The sequence below is a fragment of the Solea senegalensis genome, linkage group LG7 (genome assembly GCF_019176455.1).
Source record: "Solea senegalensis isolate Sse05_10M linkage group LG7, IFAPA_SoseM_1, whole genome shotgun sequence".
In the NCBI taxonomy this organism is placed as follows: Eukaryota; Metazoa; Chordata; class Actinopteri; order Pleuronectiformes; family Soleidae; genus Solea; species Solea senegalensis.
Genome location: NC_058027.1, coordinates 17540471 through 17567878, shown reverse-complemented (window position 1 = coordinate 17567878; position 27408 = coordinate 17540471). Strand labels below are relative to the sequence as shown.

Here is a 27408-nt window from a genome sequence, read left to right as displayed (position 1 = left end):
TCAGTGAGATACTTTGTGTTTTATTTGGTGGTATTTAAATGCTGTAGTGATGCTAATTCTTCACCTGAAAGCAGCTAAATTCAGCAAATATTTTACTTTTTTTTTGGATTGACGCGAGTTGGAGGAGACACTCTGCTCACGCTGAGTTCAAACAGGAGACACGAGGAGCAGCGTCTCCCCTCTCAGCATGGGAACAGCCGGCGCTGCAAAGCTGCTAAGCAGCAGACCTCCACCAGGGATGTATCATGACCAAAACACAACAGAAATTATACGGGGCTACGTAATTATACAGTTGATGCTAATTATACATATAAGAGCGGAGAATGCCTGGGAGTTGTTGTAGTAAAATGCAAAGCTAGCGGGCTCTGGGATTTTGGGCTTCCTGGCCAGTTGATCCTGCGGGGCTTACCTTCTGCACATCTGAAGGCACCCTCGACAGGAAATCAAGCACTTCATTGTTGTTGATGCTGTATGGGTTCCGTAATTTCTTGGTGAATTTATTGATGCCTAAAACAGAAATTCACACCAACGTATCATTAACACTAGTCTGTTGTGGCTGCACTCTTTGTTTCAACACAAACAAATACCTGCAGAGGAGGCTCCTGCTCCTGGTTCCTCCAGTACCACCTGTACATGTCGTTTCCTTGTTTTACTTTCACTTTACAGGTAGTAAGTTACATTGTCTTTCAACGTAGAATTTTTGGTCATTTTAAAAGCAGGCGATGCCTCATCTCATAAATGTAAGTGGTCAATGGTAAAATAGGGATTGGGAAAATTTACAGCAGCCAAAGAAAATTAAAAAAAAGAAAGTATTAGAGATAATAAATAAAAGGGTTTTAATATTTTGTGCATCACAATGTATAAATCAAGTGTGATATTGACAACCAACCCAAACTCGACAAAACTTGTCCTGTCTATCTTTGGATCCACATATTTACTGAAAGCCAGGCAGGTTTTTTCCAAGCATGAACTACATAACATTCAAATGTTGCTTTATTTATTTCAAAGTGGGTAACTTTTAAATTCATTAATTTCCACATACTTGGTCTACATAATTCATAAAACAACAGGTCTATGTTAAAAGACCGACAACGGGAATCCATTGAACAGTGCCTGTGTTCTTCAATTGTTACTGCAACTATAACTCCTGCACTTTATTATATTTTAGTTTGTTTTGTAAGTGTTATCTCCCTGTTTTTATTAATTACGATGTGTGCTGTTGTCACCCTTGAAAGAGGTTTTAATCTCAATGGGTAAATGAAAAATGAAATTCTGTGTTTTCATTATATAGTTATAGTTTTTTTTTCCACACTTATATATCTGCATAAAAAACGTACATGTTTTACATATCATCTTAATTTTAAGGGTCAAATGGGTTTTTGCGGGTCCAGATTCATTTTAGTTGGATGGAGAGGGGACAAAAATTAGCTAATGGAACATAAACAACAAAAAGGATAATAAGTCAACCGGCACTCGACACTCACCCCATATTAAAACGATGTAGCGTACAGGGATGAAGTATGTGATGACCGCTGCAATGACTAGGACCAGGAGAGCCAGGCCCGACAGGAACGGCACAGACCAGTTGAATGTGCTGTCAAATTAAAATCAGAAGCAGACAAGAGTTTAATTCTGAACTAATGCACATTAAAATACAGACGGGACTGGCCATGACAATGGAAAATGACAATAGTTCAGTTAAATATTGCATAATTACAATGTGTATAGCTTTGGGATTGAAAAGATTTTTTAGGATCTCTTAAAGCTGAAATAAAGTGCTCCAATTCTGATGGGTTACGAGTCCTTACTTTTTAATCCTCTCCCCAAAACAAGCAATTTCATCCAGTAGGTTTTGAAGAGTGATGATGGTTTCCTGCACCATGTGGATTTTCTCTATAAGCCCTTTTCTCTCCGACTCCTGCAACACAGCAAACAACAAAAAGCAGTCTTCACACTGTCGATGACTCATTTATCCTATTTTTAAGTATAGAGTGAATGTGGAGGGGCAAGATACTCGTGGGTTTAAGAGGATCACTTTATTAAACACATACAAAGATTTAGATTCAGAATGTAATGACTGGTATATCATCATTATTATTACTACTGCTGCTGCTGGATCTACAGTAAGCATTTCTTTTACATGTGTGCAGCCACAGTATTGAGAACTGATGTAAGAGTTAAATCTTGATTATTTAGAATTTTATCATTAATAAAATAAGTGTTTTGTTAGTGAAGAGTAAACATACATGTATGTTAACAGGCATGACATAAACAATTGAAACAACAATTGAAAATTAAATGAAATAGATTTACAATTTAAACCTTTTTTTTGAATAAAGAACATTTAATTATTAAATTATTTATTTCATTAATTAAACAAATATCTTTTTTTTAATTAGGAAAAACAGACATATCCGTAAGTGAAAACAATTTATAAATCTCTACTTTGAGCCTCATTTGAGAAAACCTGAAGAGGTCCATTTTTTGTTGTCATTTAAATGTGGTGATCATTTGTTAGCTCATACATAAACTAAGTGAGCTTGTGACTGATTGTTGAGATGATCTCAAGGCCACAGGTTTGATCCCTGCAGCACTTGATGATAATGCCCATCAAGGTCTGTGAGAAAGAAACCAAAACGCTGAGACAGACTCATTCATCGTGGCTCTGGATAAGAGCGTCTGCTAAATGTGAGTGTAAAGGCAGAGTTTGAACATGTCCTTTTGAAGTGGAGGCTCTTCAGAATGGGGACTGGACTTCACATTATGAAGAAAAAAAAAAAAAAATGATCGTCCAGACCCCATGAGGGAGGGACAGCTCTAAAGTAAACAGAGGAGACCAGATTCCTCTGAAGATTGCTGTGGCCAGAGCCAGACTTCAGACAGAGCCACATGTCCACATCAAACTCAGTGGAGGGTTATAGGCTAGAGACAGGAGATGTGGTCTGCGGGGACGTTGGAGTGCCAGTGATGGTTACTGGGGGAGTGTTTACTGGCCAAAGCCATGGTCTTCGTCACTATGTGATCTCTGTGATATGGGTTTGCCTCTGCTTGGGGATTTCTGGCTCAGAGCCATCAGGGCTTTTGGAGACAAGCCTGGGAAAAGAGCTGCATTTGGGATCAAACCTGGGATACTGCAGACGCACAGTCACTATCAGTCTGAAAAACCACATGCGAGATAATTTAGAGTCACCTCAGTTGAATATCCATCACTGCACTGAACCACTTCAGCCATTTTAGGGTCATGTTCCCACTGGAACCAGCATTAGAACTGCATTATGTCAGGCTGACCCAGGCCATTCATAACATGTACAATAAACTGCTGCCATTCCTGAGAAATATTTCACTGCTCAACAGCATACTAACACTTTCAACTCAAACTTTTAAAATGAGCTCTAAAAAAAACCCCATGTCTAAGTACTGTCATTAGTTCCATATTGATGGTATTATATGGCGTGTTAAGCTTGGGGACTTTCCAGAAAGCAGCAGAACCTTCCTCCCCACCCCTCTATTAGCATATGAATGTGCCGTGACATGTGGAAACTGGTCGGTGAGGGCTTCATTAAGCCCAAATGTCTTTTGGTAACCACAAGTTCAGAAAGAAATACAAGTCGCTGTTAGCAGGAATCAAAACACGTCAGATTTGGTAGTGAATGAGGAGATTAACAAAAAAGAACCACAGATCATAGGCAGACACCTTTCTCAACAGGAAACATAAGAGTCAACAAAGGGGAAATACACCTACCTTCTCATCATCTTCATCCTCATCCGCCAAATCCATGTTGTCCTGGAAACAAAGGAATTTGATTCTTCGTGAATAACTAATAATGTGTCACATTTTATCAATGCTAGTGACTCAGCGGTGACCCACATTTCTTTATTGACAGGCCTTTTTCTTTTTACAGCAAACCAAAGCAGATGAAGGCCACGTCACTGTGGACATATTCATTGAGCTTTTAACACGTCTGTGAAAGGCGTTGCTTGAAGTGACAGACCTCAAACTTCAAATAAGTCAAATATTAACAATAGGAACACCTGCTAATGCTGCTCAAAGAAGAAAATAGTGTGTTCTAAAGATCTAATTGTTTGTGCTGTCCAAAAACAGTGTAAACACTGTGTAAGTAACAATAAAATAAATGAAATTTCTTAAAAAAAAACAAAAAACAACTAATAATCTATTTTATATTCGCTAGCTTCTTGATTTGTAACAATTTTGTCTGGTTTGAAGAAGTTGGGAGTTCAAACTTGCCTATGATGTAATGTTATGTAATATAATATATTAATATGAATATTCAGTAACTTTCAGCTTTAAAACTCACTCTAACTCAAAAAGGGAAATGCATTGAATTTTTGTCATACTGTCTCTGCCATTCATTTAAAATGATTTAAAAAAAAAAAGATAAATATGATAAAATATCAACTGGAACACTTCACATATTCATCAGTGTTTGGAGTGTTGGTCTATTTAAACAGGAAAACAACTAAAGACATAATACTGGGTATTGTTCATGGATTTGTAACATTTAATAGTCCCAACAATTAACTGTCCAGCTGCTGAGGTAATTAAACACCTTTAAATACGTGCGAGTATCGTCGATTGACGACAGTTCTCTATGTCAATCCTTTGCTATAACCTACATGCTGAACTACCACAGGTAAATACAGCTGCTAAGAGGATCCAGCATCATCTTTAGTGGAAAATAACAGTAACACTACAAAAACACATAGGTAATTATGACATTTTTACATGAGAGTTTTTGAAACTTCTTGTTATTTGGCCAAAACAAAAAGAGAGCAGCTGAGACAGGAACCAGGACAATAAGCAGAAGTGGACGGCGAAAAAGGAGACAGTGTGAATGAAGGACAAACACAGAAAATTAGCTGAGGTATAATTACATGTTGCATTAGTCTATTCAGCGAGTTTTCTATGCTTATGCATTGTGTGTTATTTTATTATGTGTTATGTAGAGAGGTGAAGATGGTTGCTATGGAAACAAACTTTTTTTTATTAAATCATGAGAGCAAAATGGGGTTGAGGTAGATGTTTTTGTACAAAATACAGAAGAGAGTGTGAACAGGGGTCAGGAGTTCAGTGTGGTGAAGGAGAAAAAGATGAACACCAAAGCTGAGGAGGATGATCATGATGATGATGATGATGATGATGCTGCTGCTCTTCACTCACCAGGTCTTGGCTGACTTGACCGGAGTTGATCCTGATGTAGTTCCTCACGATGAGCAAGACCAGGAAGAAGGGGAGCATGTAAAACTCCCAGTACCACACTGTCACCAGGAAAATCTACGGGCAGACGACGGCAGAGGTCAGTGAGGACAGACACAAGGTGGGGGGGGGGATAAAGGCATATTCACACTACAATACTCATACTACCAGTTGCAGGAAAAAATGATTATAAATTATAAAAATTAAAAGATTACTCATTGACTTTAGTGACAAACTTTAGTGTTTTTTTGTATTTATCTGTCGTCTCAATCTCATGATCATGAATAAAATACATTTGTGCAGCTGAGTGTCCTTTTTTTTTCTTAGCAATGAGAATCCACTTCTTTTTATAGGCACATCTCAATCTTGTGGGGCACTATGTAACTGCCGTGATGTAAAATGCATCAGATTGCAATAACTGCAGCAAATTTCTTCAACAGTATTGTGAGAACTCATTTGGCATTTAAACGTCCCTCGCTACAACTTTGAGTCATATTCAATGACATTTCCCTGTAATTCCTCCGTAGAAAGTGTTGGTGCTGGGCAGGGTTGACTACTGATGAATCATCACCTGGTCACTAATGAAACGTTTCTTTCTTTCTGCTACTTACTAATAATTCCTCCATCCCGGCAAGCTAAAGGCTGATTCAGTCTAATACTGCTTCCATAAGTTGCTCTCTCTCGCCAGTCCTTTTATTTACCACGTTCGTCTAATTGCTCTACTTCATCTTATGTACATTACAGTGGACCACACAATTCACAGCAGCCACAGGGGCCCCGTGTGTGAATATGTCATCAACATCAATAATGGGACTTGTGATGCACATTCCACCTGTGTATGCGGCTCTGGCGAAAAAAGGCTAACAGAATAAAGAATTATGGCTTGTGATGTCTGGACTGCATGGCTAAATGGAAACTATAAAATAATCCTGTCAGAGAGGCAGCGCTAGCCAAAGTGGCAGCCAGCCAAAAGGCGTGGGGGGGCAGTTTACAGGTTTTTAAATGCTAATAAAAATAGAAGTGAACATCTGGTAAAGACATCACTCTCCTCTGAGGCACCAACTGACATAAAAGATGGCAGAACCCTCCCCCTCCCTCCCTCCCTCCCTCCCTCCACCGCCATCAACTTTAATGTGCAAAAAGCCAAGCAGGCTATTGTCTGTGTTATCAGAAGCCAAAAAAAAAGGGTCCGAGAAACGAGATGAAACCAGTCCTCAGTGAAGGGGTTATGTTTTATTAGTGAGGACTGAGCAAGGACAAGGGGAAAGCCAAGTCACGCTTTGGCGGAAATGTATACTTGGGCCATAAAGACTGTGATAACTGCAGCAACTTTCAACTTAAGAGGCATATCACAGTCTTCAACAGCAAAAGGGGATATAGAAATACGATCCAGATCAGAGGAGATAAAAAAGTATAAAATGTTGGGAGAGCTACTGAACCTGGAGGGAGGCACATTTAAGAAATCAGCAGGTTTTCCACACAAATTGTTGCGGAAGGGTTTGCACGGCAGAGAAGTAATCCAAGTGAAATTTTCTACAATTACTGACTGGGCACCAACGACTGGATGGGAAAGTACCCACAGTGACTGGAAGTGGCGTGAGGACATGTCTTTCTAGAAAAGACAAACAAAACAACATAACCATTTTCTTTAGTGCTGCTTATATACGTGTTTTATAATGTGGAGGAGAGGATGAGGCAGAAAGACGCTAACAATTCAGCCTCTTCCAATGTTGGGTGACCCTCCTTTTTCTCTGTTTGGATGTGAGAATGGAGCATTGAGGGAGTGATCTTCTGTTTTTGGTATTTACTAATGTTGCATGTTCATATAAAAGTAAAACACCATTTCCAAAATAAATTAATGACAGGCAGTGTACAACAGAACTGCCCAGAGTGAGGCTCCTCATAGTGATTAGACGCACCTAATTTTGCACAGAGCTGTGGGACACGGAAGGTTTGTCATTGTATCCTGTATTGTAGAGAGAAGCTTTGAGTCATTACTTTTATGTGGTGTTACGACTGTAAACAGCCATCTAGTGCTCCACACTGGGGCTTAAGAAGAAAGCTGGGAGCATTGGTGTGAAATCAGAAGTACAGATGGTTGTGTTTTTCTAACCCTGAGATGCAATAGGAGGATGTATGTGTTAAATGCTTGTATGATTTAGTTTTTTTGGCCAAGTTGTCACTAAAAATAACAACTAAGTAATTTAAATACAAAACACACAGAGAGATAGAGGAGCATTATTTAGAATCACATGATCAAATAATCTTTAGTCACTGTAATGTAGTGTTACATGGTACCATGTACATTAACTGCGATTCAATTATTTAAATGGAAAACCATTTCTGGTTTTCAGAACACTGACTTCGCTTATCCTGGACCAGACACTCCCTAAAGAGAAAGATTGTACTAAAGCTAAAAAAAAACAACGCTAAAACAAAGATAGTCACTCGAGTTCAGACAACAGAGCTGTGCTGCAGCTTCCATTTTCACAGTAAATTAAACAAACTGGCTGGTGTACAATGTCACCTCACCAGTCCAATAAGAAAGTCTTCTGACGCTGTGAAAAAGCTTTAATGCCATCTGTAGGACGTCAGCTGTAAAAACAAGAAGAACTCTGAATGACCTTGATTGCCTGCATGTGTAATGCACATGTTGCTGTGTGCTGTTCGGATAAAGCTAGATTTGGGAGAAAATATTGTCAAAAAGATCAGCATCCACTTCACATTGCACTTTAAAGCCACAAACTCAGCTACTGTTTTTACTCTTACACTTAACAAAGGGCTGATGGGGAATCAGTCTTATATCTGAACAGCCTTTTAATTGGACTTCTGTCTGCATAATGGGGTCTAAATCAAACCAAGCACAGATTGGACAGAGGGTTAATGAGTTGTCAGGGAAGGAGAACAAAAATAGACCATCTCGACTCCACTGGGACTCTCCTCTCTGCAGCTGAAGCTTAACTCTGCATCAACGACACGCGCGAAACTGAAAGCGTCCACTTCAACGCAGAGCCCTGGCCAAACCCCGCGTTTCTGCTGAGCCCAACACCGCATTGATTAAGATTCTCACTGGGAGGGTTCAAACAAAGGTTGGCCAGACTGTGGTCGTCTTCCACAGCCTTGGAGGGAAAAGAGAGGGAAATGCAGATAGTGTGTTGATAAGCAGTTAATGCACATCACCAGGAAGGCTAGCAGGGTCCGCTGAATGCTCTCCCACTGGAAGCAGCTTTTGATGTACTGCAGAGTCGACATGATCGCCCTGTATAATGTCTGAACACGCAGCACGTTCCTAGCCAGAGCCTGAAAGAAACACATCACAAACATGCAAAACAGATACATATTATTACAGCCGTTATGTAAAAATATGGATAATAAAAGACTTAATGATGTTTATGCACTGATCATGCCAAACTGGAAACAGCCGGGGGTCAGACAGTGATTAGATTAGATTATATCAGACTTAATTGATCCCACACTGGGGAAATTACTAGAGTACTAGAGAGTACTAGACTAGGATTTAAAATAAGCAATATAATATACACAGATGCAAAAATTACCACAAAGTACTTAAAGAAAATGAAACCTATTTTGTATTATTATTATATTACGATGCACACCTGATTAGCTTTGGAATTGAGCAGAAGTGCAGTGACACTGAAATATTGCACATGCATGTGAAACAGTGAAACTACAGGCACTATGTGTTGGCTTTGGCCACAATGGTCACATGGCAAAGATGTCAGTAATCTGACCTGATTTTCTCAAGCAAGTCACTCGACATTTAAACAAACAGAAAACCTGCACGTTACAATCCGAGGCCCTCCGAATGTAAGCCAATTTTGGCGTTAGGGAACAATGTTTTGTCTCACAACAATTAGGCTTTGTGCGGTGTACAGACAGTCAGGCACCCTGTGTCACAGCCTGTCATGCACACTGTACATCAGATGAATGTAGAACAGTGGACAAGAGCTCAGTCACAGTTGGGGTCAATTAAAGCTCAATTCAACTAATTTGGGTAAAGGAAGGCCTTGCCTCTGGAGTTGTTGGCTTTTAGAAAAATTCAAGGGGGAAAGGTATTTGTGTGCACTGATAAAACAATCAACACAAGATGGAAAAGACAAATTTGAAAAGGATTGCACAGCTATTATCGCCTTAACCAACTGAGAGTTATCTCTTACAGATGCTTCCCTCTGATGTTACAGATTTAAGGCTGAAACCCTTATCTCTATTGATAAATCTTTAAAGAAAAATACAGTGAAAAAAAAGAAAAAGAAAAGAAAAAGCAAAAGATTCAATATCACACAAGATGATGATGTGTTGTTTGTTCACAACTTCAAAGCTAAGAATAGTTTTGGAATTTTTCCTATAAATATTTGCCAATTCACTTTCTGTAAGTCTGATTTTATATTTATTTGTGCTGAAGACTTTCACAGTTAATTCTAACAAAATAAAACTTAACATATAAAGCATTTGTTACAAAGTTTAATAGATTTCTAAACCCTGAACTGAATATTCAAATATTATAACTCTGACTAACCTTTTTGGAAAATTTGGGATTATCCTCCATGAACATTCTCTCTTTGGGTTGGAAGGTTCTTAAACTTGCTCTGACCTGATGAGAAAAATAATGATGCAATGAGAAGAAAAGAGAATCAGGCCCACATACTAATGAGCATCACTGCAGACCACACTCATACTTACAGGGTTAAAAATAACCTCCAGCTCCAGAGTGATGCTCCCCTTCGACTGCCCACTTAAGTCCTCTTTCTTCAGAGGGTAGGCGATCTGCTGTCCCGTGCGGATCTGCAAGACAGAAAGGGCATCAGGTACTGAACCCAGCCATGAACCTGACTATTAGTCATAGCAGATTTCATCTTCATCAAGTCTTTCACCCACTAGAGTGCCATCGCCTTCTTTACTTGAACTTAGACAATGAGTGCAAACAGATTAGCCTATTGTCCAAAACACATCGAGTCAGTAGCAACTGGACTTGAAGTTTTTCTTGAAGATGTTTCACCTGTGGTCTGAATAATGATGAGAATCTGCAAATGTATTTGCTTATTGTCTGAATGATGAACTGTTGGTGATGTAGTGCATACCGAGAGCAGGGGAATGATCACTTTCCCCAGGAAGTCTGGCGCCTTGTCTCCATCCTCATCAAAAATAGTCACCACCAGAACATCATGAATGTCTTTGACAGGGCTGTAGACAAAAGACAAGGACATCAGGTCATTCGCACAAACTGCCACATCGTGTTCAAAACAATTAGGCCCCATTTCTTTTTTTGTCTGTAGGAACACAGTAAATACAATTTAGAAGACACATGTGATTCATGTGTGCAAGCATTAGATGTGTATTTATGATTAAGTGTGATTGGAAACTGACAATGTGAAGACTTTGTTCCACTCTGGGTAGAGGGTCTTGTAGATTGTGTGGGTCTGAAGTCTGTCATTCCCCAGTTCCAGCACACAGAAAGGGTCACTCTTGCCTAAGAAACACAACAAAGACAACAACATTTAAACACTTGGCTCCTGATAATCACTTAACATGATGAGAGAAGGTAAATCCACATGTATGACATTATTTACCATTTAAATCAGCAGCCAGCAGATCTACAGCCTTGATAACTTTGACTTGAAGGAAACCAACATCACCCATTTTTTTCAGGGAATTTTTCAAACTCTGCGGAGGAAAGAAGAAAAAAAGGAGCATGAGGGTTTGGAAACAGGGGGAATAATTAAAAAGAAAACTGAATATGCAGTAAAATATCCACAATCATGTGATACATGCACAATATTTTCTTTTGGTACCAGTGCAAGAGTTAAAAAAAAAAAGAAAAGAAAAGAAAAAATAGCTCAAGTATAGTAGAAGAAAAGCTTAAATTCACACCTTTTGTTTAATATCTGCAACAAAAGCTGATTTATAGACCCCGGCTTTCTGCTAAAATCTAACAGGATTTACATGGCTGTGTTGTCTTTGAATGTCTGCTGCAAGTGAGGTTCACCAAATATTGCATTTTAGAAGATGACGAGATCTACAGTGCATACTCAGGCTGCAAAAATGAATTGATTATTAACCAAATTTTGTAAATTTGTAAAGCTTCTTAAATGAGTGTATTTTCTGGTTTTGTTTGTTCAGCTATACAAAATAATAATTCAATTAAAAATTAAGGAAGTCGTTATTTTGAGGGAGCTCTAATAGACAGGGTGTTTTTAAATTGTTTGGTTCAAATGACTATTCATCTAATTAAGAAAATAACATTGTTATAGAATGCTAAATAAACAGCACATTGTCCCCCTGTTGACAACACAAATCTCTAAATTTAGATGTCACTTTTGTTTAGGGCAACCTGGTGTACTATTATGGTATAATATCTCCAACAGTCATTTACATTTTATTGCGTACACTCACTTATGGAAACCTCACTTCCAGTCGTGCCTTCTCTTGTAACGGCTAGAAATAGGACACCCAGCTGTATCTTCACTTAACTCTCACAGACTACTGACATTCTGAAAGCTCTGCACAATTTCTCTACCTTATATCAAAAACAAAACGAGCAAACAAAAAAATCTTCGACAGCATTCTTTTACAGCGAAGATTCCTGTTACAGGCTCTCTGCAGTTTTTCCAGACAGATGCTGCCATCTGCTGGTCCTTAAACGTAAAAACACGGGACATGCTTTCAAAATGTGAAGTACTCTATTATATTCACTTTATAGACACTGACACAACCACAAGTGGATTCTTGTCCCTGTTTACAAAGTTATACTGTTTTACTCAACATGACCAAGGAAATGCTTTCCCCACAGCTTCAGGATTCTCCTGTGTTACCTTTGGACTTAAAATAAAAACCAAAAATGGAATTTTAAATAATGATGGGACTGGTATCAATCCAATGACAAATGAATACACAGTGCAGAGATACTAACATAGTTTTCCAGTTTGTTCTGATGTTCCTGAGGTTCATCGAGAGGTGCAGCACAGAGATCAGAGATGGAGACCCCGCTGCACGTTTCCAGGGTGAGAAGGAAAACCAAACATCCTCTGCCCTGATCCAAAGGGTATGTGAAGAGCTGCCTCTGATTGTAAGTGACTCTGGACAGGTCCACTTCAAACCTGGACACACAATGGTGAGGAACAACCCCAAAGAAACCCCATAGCAATGAGGTATTATGTATTTATAGAATATATATGTGTATATATATATATATATATATATATATATATATATATATATATATATATATATATATATATATATATATATATATATATATATATGTATATATATATATATACACATATATGCATGTGTATACAAACAATATACTGTTTCAAATCATAGCAGAAGGACATTCTAGAAGTTCTGCCATTCTCATAAAACAAATAAATAGTATGTCATGACATAGTGAGTTACATCATTACATTTCAGACTGGTCGGACACATTTCACACATTCTCAGTTCATGTCCTGAAATAGACCTGAAATAAAGTGACAGCGTGATTAATGTATAAACACACACATACAGAGAGGTGAGTAAATACTCACGTTGCCAAACACTCCTCAGTTTTCCGGCCTTCCTTGGAACAGAGCTCCACCTCCAGGATTTGTTGACTGTCCAGGAACAGATTAAAGGTGAACTTCTCTCTCCACTGAGGATTAGCAACTTTGCAGTGATTCTGGATCAAAAAATGTCATCCAATTACTGAAGTCTATCAAGTCACACAACACTGTTACTGTAATTTCCCAAATTATGGCATAGACCAGAGGACTCAAACTTGCACTTAATATCAAGTTAGAAGTTAGTTTTTTATTAATAGAATAATTTTGCATCAGAAATACATTCATATTGTGAAATATATATAGTTCCATACCAAAATTAACACTTTTATTTTAAAATTACATATAAATATTATTTATTTCACTCAAAAAGTGGGATTTTTTTTCACTTGCCGCCCCCTACTGTCCAAATTTAACACGCCATTTCAGTTTGAAACCCCTCCTATAGTCAGAATTAACTTTTTCTACAAACTATACAAGTTAATTCTGTTTCAATTAAAAATCACATATCTTATCATAGATGTTATAAAACTGTGATAAAGCCTAACATCTAATAATGAACTATCTAAATTAACTAGACAGAATCGACTATAATGGTGAATGTTTTACAGACTAGCATAGCATTTTAATGTTCCTTGTGTCTGGAGTCTTGTTGTTTTTCTCTGTTTTTCTCAGTGCAGAATAGCAACAAAGTCACTGGATTTAATTTCAGATGTATGCACAAACATGAAACTGTAAATAACTAACTTAATTAATAACACATTTTAACATCAAAACCTGAGAAATTTAAGTAAAAGCAAATATAACTACATTATATCTTCATATATGTGTAGATATAATATATATATATATATATATATCTACATTATCAATTACAGTACATGCCACTGCAATTCTGAAAGGTAAACAAAGGTAAAACTACGTAATCTGTCAGCAAAATACCTGTGAGTTCTAACATCCACTTGTATAGAGGTGCTACAGTCTATATTATCTGTATTTATAGAAAACAGTGAAGAATATAAAGGGGACAAAAAAAAGAAAGTCAAAGGGAATAAAGGGGAGCACTGGGGTTTAAGTGGTAAAGAAGAGGACAGAGCAGAGGAAGAGGAGTGTGAGAGGAAGACAGGGATAAAAAGGGGAAAGATGAGCTAGTGATGAACAAGGACAATTCAATTGGAGTGGGGGGCTTTGGAATAGGTCAACAGCATTAGTTTTCCATCCAGTACCTTGCTTTTGTATCTCAGCTCTCCCAGTCTGAAGCGAACAAAGAGCTGACCTCCCAGAGTGTCCAGCGGCAGGTCTTGACCTTCAACCAGTGTCACCGTGACAACAGACATCCACAACTGACTCTTCTTTAGTGTTTCTGACAAACTGAAGCTCTGAGAGGAAGTTCCCGACTGGACAAGAGAGGAGAGGAGATGCATGGCAGGGCATGGCAGGGTAGGAGAGGGAAAATACAATGAAATACATAGAAAATAAGATTAAAATTAAAATATTACACTTTATATTTTATCCAATTCAATTATTACTGAGTATACTGTAAGTCTCATATTAGCTTAATAATAAATAGTAACTCAGACAGACAAAATATGTGGGATAGCATTTTCTCTTTCTTCCTATTAAATGAATTCACTCTTCATTTGACTGAGAGATCAGGTAAAGCTAAGAACTGTGCAGAGAAAAGATCTTGTTATCAGATAATTCGTTTAGACACACTGCTGCCGGGAGATACATTTATCCCTTTCTAATTAACAAGTTGACCCTGCTGTCCTGTCTGCCTCATGTACAAGAACAAAATCATCTCGGCAGAGTAGAGCGAGCATCCGTCATGCACTCGGCTCACATTATTAGTGACGGCTGTTAAATCATTCAAGCGGCTTCCAAACACACGTCTGGGAAAGAACCACATTCACCTTAAGGGGTTCATGCACAGTGTGTCCAGACAACAGTGTGATAAGCAAACAAGCATGCATGCATGCATTCAACAGCTGGAGGAGAACATCTCCATCAGTGACGAGTCACAACTTTCACTAATCAAATATTTGACTATTTGACATCTGACTATTTGACTGCCATTTCTGAAACACTTTGTTTAAGTAATGTATTGTGTACTGTAGCTATAAAATCTTAGTAAAAGTCACTGTTACCAAGCTGTACCTGAGCTGACCCAGTTTTAAGTTTAACCAGAAATTAAGTGCTCCTTTCTGTGTATGCATGTACAGTTTTTTCACATTTGTGTATTTAGTTAGTGTGGAAAAAAATGTGGTTAAATACTTTTATGCCACAGACGAGAAGAGAAGTGGAACTATTCAGAAATAGACCGTTACACCTGCAGACAGTGCATACGTTTGCACGTGTTGTGTTTACTGGTGCAGGTTTACTTTAGCATTAAAACCACACTGGTTTGTTTAGTTTAAAACAAATATCACAATTTATTGCCATTTTGTGCAAAAATACACAACTAGCATTAAGTAAAATAAAACAATGTAAAGGTTAAAGCGTGAGACGATGCTTAAATTAATGAATGAATGGAGGAAAACAATGTAAAAACACAACATATAGATGTTTTTATGTACCTGGTGATATCCTCATCTTGTCTGAGCTTTAATCTAATGATCTCTCTCTTTTACATTTTACATTTAGTAGAAAAAGTTCAGTCCAGTGTTTTCCCTCCCTCGTGTCTTACCCTACTACTTCGTTTTCGTATTTGCGGCCACCTCTGCCAACAGGAGCATGCATGTTAGGTGCAAAACAGAAACACTTTGGTTAGTAGAGATAAACACAGAAACACTGGTTAAACAACATAAACATGTGACAATATACAGTACACAGTGCACCAATCATGCCTTGTGTTTGAAAACATTCAATTGTGATAAGTTATATTTGAGAGCTTGCCATACTTGGCCTCTTTTACTGTCTCCGTCTCTGACCGACAGACTCATGTCCACCAGCACAAGGCCCATGTCTTCCTCCAGGCTGTTTGGGTCATCCAACGACAACGACAGTTCGTTAACCCTGGGGGAAAAAAATAGAAAAAAAATCAGCTTCTATCTAAGTTAAGGAGATCTTGATGAAAAAGATGAGGGACATTTTATTTTAATGATGTGGGGTTTGAATGTAGACACATCGTTTAATAAAACGTACAAATAAAGTAAACATTCCTGCAACGTTCCTCTACCACAAAGGTAGACTGTGACTTCTGTGAGATAAGCTTCACAAGTTTGAAACACATGATTAAAGTTTAATTCATTTACAACACATCTGCACTTTATATAGAAATATGGCAACTCTGCGTGCACGTAAGTCTATGCAAAGGTGAATGTGATTTGATTTCAAGTGGTTAGGATATGAGCTTGACCTTTACAAGGAGGAGGAAATTATGGCACAGTGTGTTTTTTTATATAAACAGAGTGCTGATTAAAGCCTTTCATGTATCAGAAGTAAACTGAATTAATATTTTATTACAGTGGTTGCAACACAAGGTGAGGTTTCCGTGTAACCGGGGGGTTGGGAGATGATAAGTTATCTAATCTTTGTTTTTTCTTGGGCCCATTGTAAACTTACAGCCATCTATGGTGCTCAGGTAAAATGTCAATAATTTACAGGAAAATGCAATGTGAAAATGTGTGTATATAAAAAGTTAATCCAACCACTTATAATTCCTGATGAGTTTCAAAGTTAATAGGTATGTCAACACAAGTACTGTAAGAAAGGATGTTGTGTTATATACAGTACTTTGCATACAGAAGAATAACAATAAAGATGACTATACCAGTAATGGTTAATCAAATATTTCAGAATGAGTTTACGAGCTCACACCTACACATTTACAGTGCAGCTCAAGCTACTACACTCACCCACCATGAGGTACTCACTTGTCTAACTCCAGATCACTCAGGGTGACATGGGTCGAGCCCATGAAGTCATCAGTGGTCAGGTCATGGTCGTAGACCTACCATTGTGGATACAGAGAGTAAGTGACACAGTTTACCATCATCATGACAAGTTGTTTCACAACTGTGACTGAAGAGCAGAAACTATCTAAACATATGATATTATCCAAATGTGTTGCAACAGAAACATGCCCTGAGATTTCAGCTTGATAGGTGAGTGGGTAAAAATAAAGCTGACCTGAGGTTAAGTACAGTGGTGACAAAATTCTCACTAAATGAACTGATGAATAAAATATCTAGTTCATGTGTTAATTCATGACATGCAGCAGAAAATACACCCAAATTTCAACTACCACGAAATACAAAACGGCTCTCAACACCCGACCATCTAAAATGGATTTTTAACAGGTTTTTAAAAGTTTAAAAGTTTAAAAATAATGACTTCTTAAGGGGATGATACATTAAATTAATGAAGAGTGACGGACATTACCTTAATGTACAGTTTCTGATTCAGATCCTTCACAGGTAGAGAGAAGGTCTCGTTCCATGTGGGGTTGAGGTTCTTATAAATCGTTTTGCTTTTGTAGAATGTTTTCCCATCGAGTTTGAACTTCACGTAAGGGTCACTGGTACCTGAGAATGATGCAAGTCAACAGAAACATTACTACAACTCAGGTTAGGTCATTTGCTGATACTATAGGCTGATACTCATCACATTAATCACAATGTATCACAGGGCACTTGACAAGGACACACTAAGATACACCAGGACTCTGCCACATAGGATTAAACATAAACAAATCACATGACAGCTAAAGATTTAGTCTGAAATTTAGGGCTAATTATTTCAAAATTGTACCAATCTGATCTGATAGTAAATCTAGAATAAAGCTTTCAAGTGTCACTCTTTGCTTAATCAAGAGCCAGAATGCCACAAAGAGATGATACATTCTACTGACAAGATTACGCCTTTTCCTCCATGAATAATAACAAAAACAATAACAATCAAAGTAAAAAGTGCCTTCGCAGACAACATAAATGCAGGATACTCAGGGACAGGAACAACACGAAATAATTCAAAACACTAAATGTCAACATAAATAAAAGCAAAAACAAACAAACAAAAAACAAAAAATAAATAAGTCAATATCCTGCACAAGAATTTAAGAGCAAATAAAACTAAAATAAATAGGTAAACAGCAACAAAAACTGTAAAAAGTGGGGGATAACATCACATAAAGGGAAGTCTGAAAAAAAATATTTTAAGAAGTGATTCAAAATCAGTGAGCCTCATCTCCTCCGGTGAATAAAGGGGACTTTTTAAAAATAATTACCCCACAGGTCACCAACTGCTATTAATGAAGTGACAGAGAATGTTAATAGAAGTGAATATAACAGCCAATGTTTAATTTGAGCTTTTGTTAAAAGCACTATACAAATGAAATGTAGCATTGTTATTATTATTATCATTATCATTATTATTATTATTATTATTATTATTATCGTTATCATCATCTCTGAAAATCCAAACACATATATCATTCTAACTGATAACATTCTAACAGGTACATAAACCAGTGTTACCTCATGTCTCTATGGAGGATGTGGGTTTTCACCCCCCAACCAAAAGTAACCACAATTTCCTGATGATTGTACCACTATTAAGAGTCTAACCATGCCATTTTATATTTATTTATCTAAATGTAATACTCTTTCATTTTATGTTTGTGACCATGAGAGTAAAAAAAAAGGTACAGTCTGTGACTGTTCTGCCAAGTAACCAGCTGGGGGCAGCAGAAAATCAATAAGGGTAAGGCAGCTTCTATGAGGTTTTGATGTTGTAATACTATTGTAAGCATCGCATTATAAACCCATTAAAGAACAAAGGAGTGTTTTCCATGTCTGTATGTGCTGTGCATGCAGTGAATATAATAATCTCATCAAACAGAAACACAAGTGATTGCTCATGCACAGCTCTTAAAAGACCATATGATTCAAAACTAATGTGGTGAAACCAAAGCCACCTGACGTCTTTTTTTTCCCTTCCCTTTTCATCCGGCATTATCTTTTTTCCCGGAGCCTGGTTGTGTAAATATAAACCCAAGTGAGGGAGCGAGAAAAGGTCTAGCAAACTGAATGCTGGGTGTGGCTCAGACAGGTTGTAATACGCTGTGTGGAATCCTGCCCCGGCTGTTACAGGAGCTGCACAGCTAACCTGACACTGACAGTGTTTTTATAATTCAAGCAGACATTCCTGTCTGACGTTAACAAAGCCACGGCTAAACATGTAAAATGAGGCAAATGTGGGCAGAGGACACACAAAAACGTCACACACTCCTGTGGGTAAACGTGAATCCATACACATATATAGAGAAAACTGATTTTTGTTTACATGCACAGTTTAATCGAGCAAAGACTGTGGTCCATCCAAGACAGGCAATCGGACAACTTGCAGAGTCCGAGGAGAAAATCGGTTTATTGGCTGTGTACATCTGACTCCACCTCCATAGGTAGCACTGTATCTCTCTATAGTGTAGTGCGAGTTTAATGAGTTTCTGTTGATCTTTACGTCAAATAAAAACAAACAGTGAACGGCGAGATGGACGTGAGAAGGACCGTGCTGTGGGTCTAAATGTTTCGTACCTGCTGTACATGACAATCGTGATACAAATTAGATGGAGCATGGCTCTTGTGGCGGCTGTGTTGGGCAACAGTACCGCACTTTATACCATTACAGTCTGACTAAGTGTGTACATGCAGCAGTAATTGGACTGTTAGTCCAATTACTGCTGTTAGTTAGGACGGTCTCGATTTTTTTTTACATGACATGAAGAAAACCGAATTATGGTCTTGGTCCGACTAAAATCCGACTTGCATGTAAATGCACTGACTGGTTTGAATGAAGGAGGCATTTGTTTGGATGTAAAAGTTAAGCACTGTAGTTTTAAATGTCAAATGCTGCTGTAATTATTTTTAACAATGCTATTACAGTGTATTAGAAAATCACTACGACTGCCATTCTGACAGTATTTAAATAAAATTATACACCTGTTCCTGGAGTCTCTTTTCTATCGTTCCCGTTTCCCCACCTCTTCTCTCTTCACCATTCTCTTCTTTCATTTTTTATCTGCAAAGGCAGATGGTTGCACATTTCTAAACTTGGCTGTGCCAGAAAAAATCCTGTTAAAAAGGGAGTTTTTCCTCTCCCAATTGTTCATTGTTCACAGTGCTTGTTTTGTCCAATATACACTTCAAACCAAAATTGATCAAATACATGAATAACATTAAGATCATTTTATGAAGAGCACCCAGTTCAATAAACGTCTTCCAACAAATTATTCTCATTTTAAAAAGCAAAGCATCAGAAATGCTGTCAACATTAATACGCACTTATTAATCTGTTGGTAAAAACGATTTATATGTCTAAGTGGCAAAACAATGATTTGGTCCCACATCAGGTAACAGGAATATAGAAAAAGGCCTTTTTTATTTTTCTAGGCTGAGAAATGATATGGACAGATATAGAGTTAGACTCTGACCAACCTTTTAGTATTTTTCAACTACATCTGTGTTTCCCAGCATGCTACTGTATGATTTGACAGTGAAAGTGTTCCATCACTTCTCAAGGAATTTTTCTTTTTATTTTGAAATTGAAAATAAAAAGAAGACAAGCAAAAGAAAAAGGAAAGAAAAACAGAAAGAATTACAGAGAGAAAGGCATCACAGACACTGAGCATCTCGTTATCGTGTTTGTTCTAAACATACAGAGCGTGTCCCAGGTATTCTGAATACATTAAGTGAGTCCATTGTGCTGCACAAGTCTGAACAGAACAGCTGGCACCTTGTGCATACAATACAAGTTCTGCTCAGTACACTGTATTACACATGTCTGTATGTAAAATGATCCCCTGTCTTTTTGTGAGCATCCCTGTTGTTCGTGTAGCATTGCCTTATTCTCACATGCACACGTGAAAAAAGCTAATACTGTTGGCGTTCTTACCACAGCGGTCCCTGATGACCAGGTTGCGTCCTTCCTTCAGGTTGATGGTAAGCAGGAAGGACCTGGAAGTTTCCCTGATGCTCTCATACACACTCGGAGACTTGTTGCCCATTTCAGTCTGAAAACAAATGGCAAAACATCAATAAAACAACTTGCTTTATTACTAATGGTGTCAACAAAGCGATAACAGTATATACTGAAATATACTGCAAAATTTGCATACCTGTATCTGTATATGAACATACAGTACAGACAGTTAAGGCAGCTGCACATTCAGCACAATTATATAAGAGTATACAGTAATGTTCATGGAAATCATTTTGAATGGTTGCACCATGTTCATTGCAGGACAAACACCATCACATTTATGCTATGGAGTTTGAGACCGATACTTCACAACAAGATAGAGGAAATGTTTTTGTGGACAAATGAAACTAATGGGGACTGAATACAAACTAGGGCTGAACAATTAATAGTATTTAAATCAACTAGCAAATCACAAAGGGGGCAATTTGTTTATATTAATGTAGAGTTATATTTAAGGAGCCATCACATTTAAAATCTATTACAGTGAATATTGCAATGAAGGTTGATGAACTAAAAAAAAAAAGAATATATCTCAAATCAAATAGCAATCACAATATCTGTCACAAAAACCGCAATTAAATACTCTCTATCATAATTTGGGGCTTATGGGATGTCATGTCCGGGTGGGTAAATGTCACCAAAAGATCAGCAGAAGTCTGATGGTGCAGCGTGACAGTGTCTTTACGCACTTCAAACAAAGAAAATCCACCTGTAGGGAGTGGTCCACAGAGCTCAGTGCTAACACAGTAGACAACCAGAGCAGTGAGCTCATAATAAAGCATAACACCACAGGACATGTCTGAGCTCAAAGAGTTTATGGGAGGTATGACCTAAAAATTCCTCCTGAATGATGTGCAGCTCTGATCCGCAGCTGCAGGGGGAGCTTGTTTCAGATTATTGTCGTCCAAGAAGTTTAACCGGTTATTGAATCAAAGAGCAAACCTTCATTCAGCAGCACTTTGCATGTGTAAGAGGTGTTCTAAATAAAGACATGACAAATTATTGCTCTAAGTCGAATAGAAAGGGACAAAGAAAATAAGACATCCCAAAGTATGTAAACCAGAAACACAAGGATTTGTTTTTGTTTTAAAACCATGCAGGTTTAGACTTTTGTAATATTAAAAGGTGGCTGAATTTACACATAACTATATTTAATCATATGCCATCTGCATTTACTGTACTTTATGCAATGTTATATTTTAGCATACACCTTACATTCATTCCTTCACAACCACTCATTTGTATACAGTAAATGGAACACATTTGGCAATGGCTGTCACGCTGTTGGACTGTCATTGTCATTGGTAGTGGCATATTTGGGGATCAGTCCTCAGGCTTTTTTTCTGCTGGTTTTATTGTCGTTGGACAGGTTTCGTCACACCTGAACCATGATTGTTATTGCACTACTATTTTCTTCAAAAGCAAAATAACAAATGTTTTCAAATAAAAACTGAAATTTGAAACAACACACGTAAAACTTGATTTTATGTTAAAATCTATGCCAGTAAATATTTAACTGAATCTTGACATTTAATTCGCAATTGCAATACATGTAAGTAAATCCAGGTTGGACTATTTTTTTAAAAAAAAATTTAAAATCAGGCTTTCATAACCTTTTTGGCCAGCCCCATCTACTCCAAATAATTTGACTTTATAGCATGTCATTTATACCAAGTTTTAATCTTATTTTTAGATTCAATATGAAGACTTTTATGAAGGGCTTTCTGCAGTTGTTTATATTACTGTCCATGCCATGGGTTATTTTATCACTTTCCACCAAACCATGCCATCTTAAATACAAAATAAAATCAAGTTGCCTAGAATCACCGGGCTCAGCTTCCCGATAATGACAAGCCTTTGACATCACTGTGTGTCAGCCAAATCACAACTCTGCTGTCTGCAAAAGATTCAACAAAAACCCTGGCACAGCCGCCAACACAGTTTAACCACTGAGATTTTGCTCCGAATAAACATCTACACCACAGTTTCAGCACAATACTATTATGCGAGACAACTCATCAGTATAAACCATGAATAATATCATAAATAATTCAGCTCAGGAACACAGAATCACTCATTAACCAATCTACAAACAGCTCTTACATTTTGGTCGCCTCCGTCCTTTAACACATGACCGGTCAGATCATGATTATTGTACTGCAGAGGAGACACAAATAAAGACATATCATACATCCAGAGAAGAAAAGGATTTTGAAAGCATGCAAAGTCCCAACTAATGCAAAGTTTCAGTCTGTTGATCAGTCAAAGGATCGGGAACTGATCTCTCCGGCATTTCTGACACCGACAAATCCTTTAAGCATTTATTAAAAATTCCAGCATCCTGGGGACTGAACCGAGTTAAACCCAAGACCATAGTAATACCAAAAAGGTAATACGCTTTTCTGCATTCTCTTTGTCTCTATAATTCTGACGCTTTGACTAGACTAGCGAGGTAGTGTATGTTTTGCCCTGAGAAAAACTGCTCTGGTTATTTACTAAATAGAAGGAAAAAGAGGGCAACAGTATTATTATTGGCAAAATAAAGCTGGAGGTTTGACCTTTATGGGTTTTTTAATGAAAGAAATCAGAGCTAATCAATAAATAAATATCTTAAATAGCATTTACTGTGGTCTGTGTTCCAAATATGCATTTTCATCTACTTGGCACTTTAAACGAAATAAATACTGGCAAATAACCGTAAATAGAGGTAATCCAAAAAAGTACACTTTTTCAAATTAAACATTTGGAAAAGTGAAATGCTTTAGTGACTTGTAAGCTTTAATTAAGTTTCTGAGAACAAAAATGTGCAATCTGCCAGTGACAGTTATTTAAAAAAATCAGTCTCTCTTTAATTGAAACATTAATTAATTCATTCATACCTCAATCTATTTCAAATTTTAGGTTTGCACCGCTGTTTGCACTTTGCATTACAAAGTGTTAGGGCTGCAACTATCAATTCTTTTTCACAATTTGTCGATTTATTTTCTCAATTAATCGAGTAATCGTTTGGTCCATAAAATGTCCAAAAGTGTGGATCAGTGTTTTCCAAACCTGGAAATTATAATTTTCTCAAATTACTTTGTTATTTGGAGCAAGTACAGTAGAACATGTTCACATTTGACAGTTTGAAAAATCAGAAACCTTGTTTTAGTTCTTTAAAACACTCAAACCGATTAATCTATTTTCAAAAAGTCAGTCAGTCAGTCAGTCATCATCTAACCACTTTATCCTCCACCAGAGGGTTGCGGGGGGTGCTGTGCCAATCTCAGCTACATCGGGCGATAGGCGGGGTACACCCTAATCCCCACATTGCATGTTTTTGGACTGTGGGAGGAAGCCGGAGAACCCGGAGAGAACCCACGCACACACGGGGAGAACATGCAAACTCCATGCAGAAAGGCCCTTGTTCCAACCGGGGCTCGAACCCGGGTCTTCTCGCTGCAAGGCGAGAGTGCTAACCACTACACCACCGTGTGGCCCCTATTTTCAAAAAGTGATTAATAGATTAATTCTTACGGAAACCATTGGTCAGTCTTTTTCTTCCATATTCAAGAGAAGAAGAGGCTTAGAAGACAATGACTAGAATATCTGCACTGTCACCACAGAGCAAAAACCAAATGCCGTTCCCTTGTCACCCCCCTTTGTTTTCAAACTGTTCAAAATTGTTTTTCTATGTGCACTGCAGTAAACCAAAACTAGGAAATTTTAATCATGTGTCATTTTCATGAATTTGCAAAATCATTGCTGTTCACTGTGGGTACTAAAAGTGCCCACTCCTGTCAATGTGAATGCATTTAGGAACTCAAAATAGTAACTGTAAGTAGGTAAGCACACAGTGAGGAAGAGCCATGCTAACAGCTCTGAAAGGCTGGTGCTAAATACTAGTGCACGTGTAATGGTTCCCCTGTTGAAATAAAATAAGATAATCCTTTATTAACCCCGCAACAGGGAGATTTTCAATTTTACAGCAGCAAAGACAGTCAAGGTAAGGGTAATGAATAATAAACATGCATTTTTACATCTATGAATGCACTAAGTAGAAACATATTTACTAATGAGATAATAAAAATTGAAATTGAAATACAGACTGTGAGAAACTACAATATATACAACCAACGCCTTAGTTATGTGTTATCATGATGCTAACATAAGATAGACAGCATTAAAACGGAAAGTACAACTAAGACTGTAGGGAAAGTTGTAGAATGAGGATTATGTTACTGCAAGATTAAGAGCAAAAACATCACCAAAGTAAACTGAATAAATTCTGAGTGGGTACGATTACTGCAGCAATTGATTAATACTTAATTTGGACAAATCTGAATTTATCTGAATAATCCAGTACTAGATGTTGAACTTCATTCAATGGGTAATAAAAAGAGCTCCAACAGTGCAGTGAAAACATCGTCATCACTGTTAAGACTTTCAAGGGTGTGGTGTGAATAGACAACATTCACTATTTGCTATAATGGTTCAACAACAACAAGTTTACATCAGCCACTGTCATTTCTGGAGAACCAATGTGACTGGCCTCTATTTCACCTGTCCTGCTGCATTCTAGCCACGCCCCCTCTCTCTGAACACACTGAAGAGAGGGAAAGCATTTTTCCCTTCTCAAACACTAATTAGCAAAGAGTTTAAAAATCAGAAGTACAGAATTTAAGAGTGGAGACACAGGCCAACTGAAGCTCTTCACATCAACAGAGTGGTGTATAATGTAGGTGGAGATGATTCAGGGACAAACATTTTCCTTTGTTCAATCCACTGAATAAGGTATTGACTGAACTAAGAGCTATCTATAGAAGTAATACAATCACCAAACGAGTCCATGTGCTGTTTAAACAGAGTCAATTTGAGGTATACAGGACCTAATACTGGTTATCCTTAACCGAGTTAAATGGTGGCACTGGTCCATGAAAGCCAGGAAATCTCAAGGTAGTTTGAATGTGACGTTTGTGAGGTTAAATCTTTGGAAATGATGTTTAAATGGCCCAGAAAGTCATTATATCCACATATAAACTCAACCCATTTAAAGTCCTTCTTCTCAAATTCACTTGTGGAACATTAACGCTAACACACAAACTGTTCACACACACATTTAACTAAAAAACAAATGCATGCAAATAAACAGTTGGCCACTTCTTCATGGTGATGCTGTACTAAGCACAAAACATACGATTTTGGAGTATTTTACACCACACACAAGTTGGATTTCAAATCATCTAAATGAGAGATAAATATTCATTAGCGATCTCCTACTGACTACACCAGATCTCTTTAAACCAGATCCCAGCAACTGTCAGCAGTATATGGGAGATGATGAGCATCAGTCGAAATACTTGCGTCCCACAACAAACATGTTTTAAAACTTGTTGCAAATCCTTAGCTACGAAAAAGTTGCTCCTCCTGTTTTACCTCAATGTTTCTTTTTTTACACTTATCACCTCATGTGGTGAGGCCTTCCTCAAAACAATGATATAACATTATTTTTTTACATGTACTTTTTTTGTCACTAAACAGAAAACATTTTAGATTTAGCCTAAAATGTCTATTTGGTCCCCATATTCAAATCCTGGTCACTGTCAAAATGAGGGATGATGTCAAAAAGAGGGGGATGACGTTACATTAAATAACAACAACAACGTGAAGCAAAGAAACTAGAAAATATTCACATTTAAAATCAGTTGACGATTAATTTTGTAATTGATAAGTAATCACTTCAGCCATAATTAAATTTCATGACATGGAGAACACACGCAGCAGCAGCAGCAGTGTGTTTGCTCAGTGCTGCTGAAGACTATTTGAGTGGACCTCCCATTTCATCTACATCCAACTCCTCCAAGTTAAACTTGGTATGTCCTGTACAAACACACGTGACACCTCACGCCTAACAATGTGTACAATAACACAAGACACCTGATCAGAAAGACTTCACTTACTTTGTCTGTGTGGTACAGGAAAACTATACACTGCACAGTAATAGTCAAGATTTTTTTCTACAGAATCAGTCAACTGAAAGATTAAAAAAGTTGGGTTTTTTTTAATATTGGTGCAACTTTTTCACAAGAATTTTCTGTACCTGACTGCTGTCCTGTGAGACGTCCCCAGAGGAGACTTCTGGGCTGTAGGCAGTCATCATGTCTGATTGGGACAGGTCTTCAGGCTCCATGCCTCTGGCAGGTCTGTGGTCTGGGTTCAGAGAGCTCCTCTCTACCTCACAGAGACTGTTAAACGACTCCTGCGAGGAAGCCCAGTCTGGACAGTCTGCGGGCACATTCAGTCTGTCTTCACTCCTCCCATCTACTCCACTGACTACTCCCATTTTCAGGCCACCCCCACTTCGTGTCTGGCCTCTAGAATGATTGAAAAGTGGTGTGGAAGGGTTGCTGTAGCAGGAATTGTCACAGCGTTGTAGCTGTGGGCTGGAGGAGATGCTGGCATATTCCGGCCTCAAGTTCCTCATGTCAGGAACAGAGGAGCTCATCCGACTATCCATGCCATGTTTGAGCCGGTCAAGTGGGTGGCCTGAGCCGCCCTTTGACCTCCGGAGATGTGGCAGCTTCTTGCGAAGATGATGCAGCATGCCTGGCTTCTTGGAGTCCATGATGAAGGATAGGTGCAGTCTGTGTCTAACATCTGGACATCACTGACAGC

The 27408-nt window shown here is 37.9% G+C and overlaps 1 protein-coding gene across 4 annotated transcripts in view; it reads right to left on the bottom strand.

Annotated features, from left to right (window-relative positions):
• The window catches only part of mctp2b (multiple C2 domains, transmembrane 2b), a 35639-nt gene that overhangs the window by 1310 nt on the left and 6921 nt on the right, over positions 1 to 27408 (bottom strand). For 2 of the 4 annotated variants that reach the window (XM_044030139.1, XM_044030140.1), the window contains exons 2-22: positions 26834 to 27407; positions 22858 to 22911; positions 20668 to 20785; positions 17158 to 17300; positions 16650 to 16726; positions 15675 to 15789; positions 15461 to 15493; positions 14001 to 14171; positions 12763 to 12893; positions 12144 to 12330; positions 10804 to 10897; positions 10601 to 10703; positions 10315 to 10417; positions 9917 to 10018; positions 9753 to 9827; positions 8396 to 8515; positions 5180 to 5293; positions 3743 to 3784; positions 1809 to 1918; positions 1485 to 1594; positions 410 to 507 (exon numbers count right to left, since the gene is read on the bottom strand). In XM_044030139.1, coding sequence (XP_043886074.1) covers positions 410 to 507; positions 1485 to 1594; positions 1809 to 1918; positions 3743 to 3784; positions 5180 to 5293; positions 8396 to 8515; positions 9753 to 9827; positions 9917 to 10018; positions 10315 to 10417; positions 10601 to 10703; positions 10804 to 10897; positions 12144 to 12330; positions 12763 to 12893; positions 14001 to 14171; positions 15461 to 15493; positions 15675 to 15789; positions 16650 to 16726; positions 17158 to 17300; positions 20668 to 20785; positions 22858 to 22911; positions 26834 to 27358 — 2625 coding nt within the window. In that variant the 5' untranslated portion in view covers positions 27359 to 27407. The remainder of the gene's footprint in view (positions 1 to 409; positions 508 to 1484; positions 1595 to 1808; positions 1919 to 3742; positions 3785 to 5179; positions 5294 to 8395; positions 8516 to 9752; positions 9828 to 9916; positions 10019 to 10314; positions 10418 to 10600; positions 10704 to 10803; positions 10898 to 12143; positions 12331 to 12762; positions 12894 to 14000; positions 14172 to 15460; positions 15494 to 15674; positions 15790 to 16649; positions 16727 to 17157; positions 17301 to 20667; positions 20786 to 22857; positions 22912 to 26833; position 27408) is intronic. The other 2 variants (XM_044030141.1, XM_044030142.1) reach the window with 2 other exon arrangements.